The following is a 6051-nucleotide window of genomic DNA, read 5'->3' as shown; positions in this document are numbered from 1 at the left end:
GTGGAAAAGATTATGTACTTTGACATTAATCAATATAAGACATACAGTCAAATAAAGACATAGTATTCATATAAGGGGGTGGAGTTGGGGGGAGGGAAGGAGAGAGAGAGTGAAAGAGAGAGAGAGAGCGAGAGAGAGAGAGAGAGAGAGAGAGAGAGTGAGCGAGAAAGAGAGAGAGAGAGAGAGAGAGAGAGTGAGCGAGAGAGATGGTAGTGAAAAGAGGAAATCTGCAGAGACAGAGATGTCTACGGCTGTAAGTCACAGACTGTGACATAACACACTACAGCACACACTAAAGGTGAGTTTACAGCCTGTCTGTCACATTTTTGTTTATCAGCTCTTCTTACTCTATTTTACACTCACTAATGATGACTGAACTCATTCATTATCCTGCAGCCAAAAACATCACTTTTTTTCAGCAGTCTGATTTTAATGATTCAAGTGTGTTTCACAATTTAGTCGAGGATTGTGTCACAAGTCTGCACACTTCAGTTTTAATGTACTGACAGTAGAGTGATAATTGCTTCATATGAATTGACTTTTTGAGCATGGGAAACTGAGATTTTTTAGCATGAGAAAGTAAACTGATGTTCTTTTCATTTCAAATGAAATGACATGTTTCATCATAACTGTCTATCAATTTCAAGTGAATCTTTTACAATCATTAGGTAATAAATGAACAGATGTTTACCTCTCTAAAGGAGTTTTAGTTTGTTTTATTAAACTGACTTGATTGGAACGGAATCCATTTCAGACCCTGTGAGAGTCAGGGTCATAGTCTTTGCAAAAAAATGAGTCAGTATCTCCATGAGTCAACTGAAAGTGCATTACTGTGTATCTGATAAGTTACGACCCACTCCCACTTATGCACAGTCTACAGTCTTCTAATTCCTCTTTTAAAATCTCTGTAGTGTAGAGTATTGATGCACAAACCTGTACGTACTTCTGTTAAATGTCTACGGTATTTGAAACTGAGCCAAAATTCAGCAGGTTTTGGCAGCAGGTTTCACTCACCTGTTGCTCTGGGCATCTTTGTGGTTTGCTAGGGAAATAACCTTCTCTGACAGGGTGAAAACCAGTAGCACGGCCTAGAGGTTTACAACCAAATGCTTGACCTGATTTATTTTTTTGTTTTTGTATGTTGATCACACACATCCTTCTGAAAGCTGTTAACAGTCATTGACCACTATTAGATCTCGGGGAAGAGCAGAAGAGAAGACGTCTCTTAGACAGGAACTTTTATTGATGGACACAGATTCCATAACATAAAACAAAAGAAAAAGCTCTTTTGGCTTAATCTGGGTGCTTAGCAAGAAATCACACTTTCATACTCTTTTCTGATACAACATTATCTCAGCTTTGTCTAGCCAATGCTGTGATGCAATGCTCTAAAGGTGAGTCAATGGTTTCATGACTTAATGATGTATCAACACTGACAGTTTTCAGTTAATAATAAAACTGACCTAAGATGGAAATAGAGGTGGGTCTATTTCCTTTAAACCAACCAAACAAACAAAAAATATATGTATAAAAATTCAACTTGACATTTTGGATAAAAATAAAATGCTTCAGTGGGGACAGATCCTCACACAAACTAGACAGTGGGATATGTGTACATAGGATTTACCAGGTGCCAGAGATACTAAGTTGGAAAAATCTAGAAAATGCAAATTCATTCTTCACAAACCACCACATAACATCCTCGAACTCTTAGAGTACTTTTGTTTGATTAATCTTGTAATTCATGACAGTCATGATATTTAACAGTGATGTTATTGTAACTGGGATGTGTTTCAAGCTTTTGTTTTCCTCATTGTCTTTTTCTTGTTCTGTCACAGAGATGAGTCTGCAGAGTCAACCCAGGTTTCACCTCCTGCTGGGCTGGTGCTTCCTTCTTTCAGTGGCCGTGGTGACCATGGCTGTCGTACTGGTCATGAAGACAAACGGTCCCCAGACCAAGGTACTGTATGCTAATGAGATTTCTGTCAATCAAATGCAGAGCATCTGTGTCTATGACTCCAGATAATGAGTTTCAAGCTGCTTTATCAGCTTTGTTCAGTGAATGCTCATCAGGTTTTTTTTTTTTAGTTTAGTTTAGATTTGGTCAACTGTTTGGACATACTGTTACTGACAAGAAGTCATAATTCCCACAGGGTGAAGTGATGTTAGGCAGAAAAAATCTGTCCAAGGTTCTGCAGCCTGAAGTCGCAACAACACAGAAGCTAAAGGCCAACCGCTCGGGTCAGTTTCACTTTCACTCTGGTTTTAGGGGATTCTTAAGTCCACTCTCACCTGACATGAAAAAGTCATGACATTTAAATCAATACAGTGTCCTTTCCACATATGTAATACATTTGCCACTGTGGTGACCAAGGCTGTTCATTTTTTCTTGTAATTAAACCTTTACTGTGAAAGAAATTAATCATGATGCCCTTGTATTTCCTGTGTACCAGAAGTGAGTGAAGCCACTCGCAACTACTAGTGACTCATTTTGTGTTTAGAAATGACCACAGAAAGAGTAAAAACTGGAAAGGGGAAAAAAATGTATTTCACTGTTTCTTTCAGTCTCCAGTTTGGGTCAGGCTGTCCCACGTATTCACCTAGTTCACAAGTCGTATGGTAAGTTTAAAATTCTCTCTCCCTTTCCCTCTCTTTCCCTGCCTGTCTAGCTCACTCTCTCACTCCTACACTTTCACTCTCACTCTCGTTCTCATCCAGTCTTGCAACCCTGACAAGCAGTATCATTTTCTAGGTGATGTCATTGTGTGGTTCTTGTTCTCATTTCCCCATGTTTTTTGAAGTTGAAAAAGCCAAAGCTTTTTATGGTGAGAATGGCTACGTCTCTGCTAAGGCAGTGAACTACACAGACTCGTGCCAAATACACAGATGTACTAAGATGGGCCTAAAAAGACAGCGGAATGCACCCCCACACACACCACCACCACCACCCCCCCACACTGCAATGTTAATGCTCCTGAGTGGGCACCTCAGTGGACTTTGAACTTTCACTTCAGTGGCAAGTGAGGGGATCTGTGTAATGAGCAGTGGCAAGAACATGTGTTGGAAATTCCACAGTTTAATACTAGAAGGGTGTAAACCTTAGCCCCATACAGTAACCAATGCAATTTGGCCAACAGAAAACCATAGCATCAGAGGATCAGACAAGACAAGCATCAGACAAGAGTCTGTCCGATTTAAGTAAAAGAGAGGTATTTAGTTAGATGCTTTGATAGATAGATAGACAGACAGACAGACAGACAGACAGACAGATAGATAGATAGATAGATAGATAGATAGATAGATAGATAGATAGATAGATAGATAGATAGATAGATAGAAATGTAAAAATGTCACAGGCTAAAGCATTAGAAGCATCATAGAAACCAGTAAATACAGAAGCTAATAAAAGGCATAAAATGTTTTTATATATAATATAATACATGTTTTTATATACACAACACCACAGCCTAAAGATGACTGAGCAGCTTTTCTAAGGAGGGGACGATCCCTTTTCTTAAACCACTTTTTAAAACCACAAACTAAAACGGATCCACTGTGTGGGCATGTTTTACCACTGAAGAAATGGAGGTGCAAAGGCCAGATGAGGAGCTGAGTGGTTGCACAGAGGTGGAAACTGATCTTTTAAGGCCCATCCTCTTCCTGCTTCATGCTTTTCTGAAGTGGGTTTTGTGACGGTGTAGATGTGGGCGGGCTGGTAATGCTCACAGCTTTGAAATGGAGACAAGGGGTTCACACGGTAAACAATTCCCCTACACTGATTCTCCTCTTAATTCTCTCACGTGGGATGTGAGATGGCCTAGGAAGCTTCTCGGGTCTGAACCTAGCCGCCTGTTTTTGTCTTTGTAGGTTGTAAGACATGTTACAAATAATAGCGTGAGTAAAATGAAATAAAACCAGCACATATGTTGTATGTAATGCAGTCACAAAATTGCCGCTCGAGATCGAAACACCAAGCTTAGTTTAGATCTTTGCATGTTGCACCAATCATTAAAGGACTGACATTCAGAAGGAACCTAATTATTCTGTGAGTTTAACATTGCTTTACTCAAGTTGAATTAAAATCTGACTATCTCTCTACCCATCTGTCTGTCTTTCTATGCTTCTGTCGGTCTCTCTCTATCCATCTGTCTGTCTCTACTGTCTCTCTCTGTGTCTGATTAAGGTGACCGTAACTCATGGACTGAAGATCCTTCGTGTGCTGTAGGCAAATGCTCTCTCCTGTACCAGAACAATTCTGTCAATATCACAACAGGGGGGTTATACCTCTTCTACGCCCAGGTAACATTCAGCCAGGACCAAAACACAGCATCGTCCAGAGAGTGTACTGTCACCTTCCTCAGGAACACCCAAGGCACAGAGATCCGTAAGCTGAGTGAAGCGACGCAGCACAACAAAGGCACGCTGACCATGTTCAGGGTCTTTCCCCTGGTCAAGGGGGACAGCGTGACCCTGGACATTTCTGACTCTTCTGTTCGCTACAGTGATGAATACACGTACTGGGGTCTCTTCCTGCTTCGCGAACAGGATGATTAACTTAACACGTTTGTACCTTAGTAAATAATGAATGTTTGATATATTTATTGAATTGGTTTCCTAACAGACTAGCAGTGACACGACTGACCAGTGCAGTTTTTGAGCTGAAAATCAAAAACAAAAATCTAGTCGACATCTGTGACTTTGTGGAATGTTTAAATCAAACGTCAGTCCTCAGGGATTTCTTAAATCCTTCTGACGGTTTACAAGCTATTGCTTTTTCTAAATACTGTTTGTTTATTTTGATTATATTATTCCATTTGCATATTCTTTCCTAAACTTTATTACATTTGTAAGTTCTATTAATATTATATATTTAAGTGTTTTTAAGGTCCAAAAGGGTTGTCTGGAAAAAATGCACCTCTGAATTTCAATGTTCTCAAATATTTCTAAATATTAATTTATGGGAAGACAGTTTGTTTACAGTGTTATAATTTCTGTTTAATCCAATTAAAATAAACTTCTTCCCTGTTGGTTCTGTATGGCACTTTACTGAAATAAAACATTGCGTATGCATGAGAGACAAGTCACACCAGCCAGTTACAGTCACACCATCCAGCTACTCATTACTGCCTACTCGGTTAAACCAAAAAGGGCTTAGTTTGGTCTATAGTCCCCATAAAACATTTTGCACTCACTGAAATTTATGATTACCCTAATCACAAATATGCTGTTATACACTGACCTTAGCACTGTTATTAAAATGTTAAGCATGTGTTACGTTGTTAAAAAAAAACAACAACAAAAAAAACCCACGTTATTGATGATGGCAGTGTTAGGGTTTTTATGCAGGGGACTTCCAAACAAACCGTGACCCAGTTTTTTTTTTCTGCCTACCTCTTCATGGTGAGCGCTAAGTCTTTTCCTTCCACTCTAAACGATAGCGTTCCACTCTGATTTCCTGCAATTAATCTTCTCAGTCAAGTTTAATGGAACCAGGTGCAGTACGTACAGGGTAAAAACCCGACACTTTAAAGTTACAGTCTCACCCTGTTTTCACCCTCAGTGGAAATGCTGGTAGCAGGAAGTTTAGATTTTTTTTTTATTTGTAGTTCCCTTTGGCTCCAGAAGAAGGTGCTGTGTGTCAGTTCATTAATATCAGAGCAAGCATACAGAGTGCATTAACCACAACAGATAATACGTAGGCCTACTGAAGTGTGGAACGCTGACACTTGGCTCTGAATTTCTTCCACCTGTTGTGTTTCAGGTCACCCACGTGCTTTCTGTTGTATTACTCAGCTATGTTCTATCTCCTCTAGTGCGCATTCAGTCTGACTCACAACTGCTGCCTTAAAGTTGTGTACATCTGTGGCCCATATTAAATGAAGATTTAGTAAGAGAATTACTTTTGTCCAGTAGGTGGAGCTGATCCTGCTTGACAGTCAACTGACCTGCTCTTTCATTAGTGCTGTGTGTGTGTGTGTGTGTGTGTGTGTGTGTGAGAGAGAGAGAGAGAGAGAGAGAGAGAAAGAGAGAGAGAGAGAGTGTATGTGTGTG

The 6051-nt window shown here is 39.8% G+C and overlaps 1 protein-coding gene across 1 annotated transcript; it reads left to right on the top strand.

The window, feature by feature from the left end:
• The first annotated feature begins 1840 nt into the window (after positions 1 to 1840).
• lta (lymphotoxin alpha (TNF superfamily, member 1)) lies at positions 1841 to 4554 on the top strand. Its single transcript, XM_030783021.1, has 4 exons — positions 1841 to 1960; positions 2154 to 2241; positions 2802 to 2888; positions 4184 to 4554. The coding sequence occupies exons 1-4, from the start codon at positions 1841 to 1843 to the stop codon at positions 4552 to 4554; spliced, it is 666 nt and encodes a 221-aa protein (XP_030638881.1).
• Positions 4555 to 6051: the final 1497 nt, after the last annotated feature.

Source organism: Chanos chanos, chromosome 8 (assembly GCF_902362185.1).
Source record: "Chanos chanos chromosome 8, fChaCha1.1, whole genome shotgun sequence".
Lineage (NCBI taxonomy): Eukaryota > Metazoa > Chordata > Actinopteri > Gonorynchiformes > Chanidae > Chanos > Chanos chanos.
Note: the sequence above shows the minus strand (reverse complement) of the source record. Positions and strands in the feature narration are given on the sequence as shown.

Coding starts and splice junctions, on each gene's coding strand:
- lta (XM_030783021.1), top strand. CDS start 1,841: ATGAGTCTGCAGAGTCAACCCAGGTTTCACCTCCTGCTGGGCTGGTGC. Junction 1,961..2,153: donor CAAACGGTCCCCAGACCAAG/GTACTGTATGCT, acceptor TAATTCCCACAG/GGTGAAGTGATGTTAGGCAG. Junction 2,242..2,801: donor GCTAAAGGCCAACCGCTCGG/GTCAGTTTCACT, acceptor TGTTTTTTGAAG/TTGAAAAAGCCAAAGCTTTT.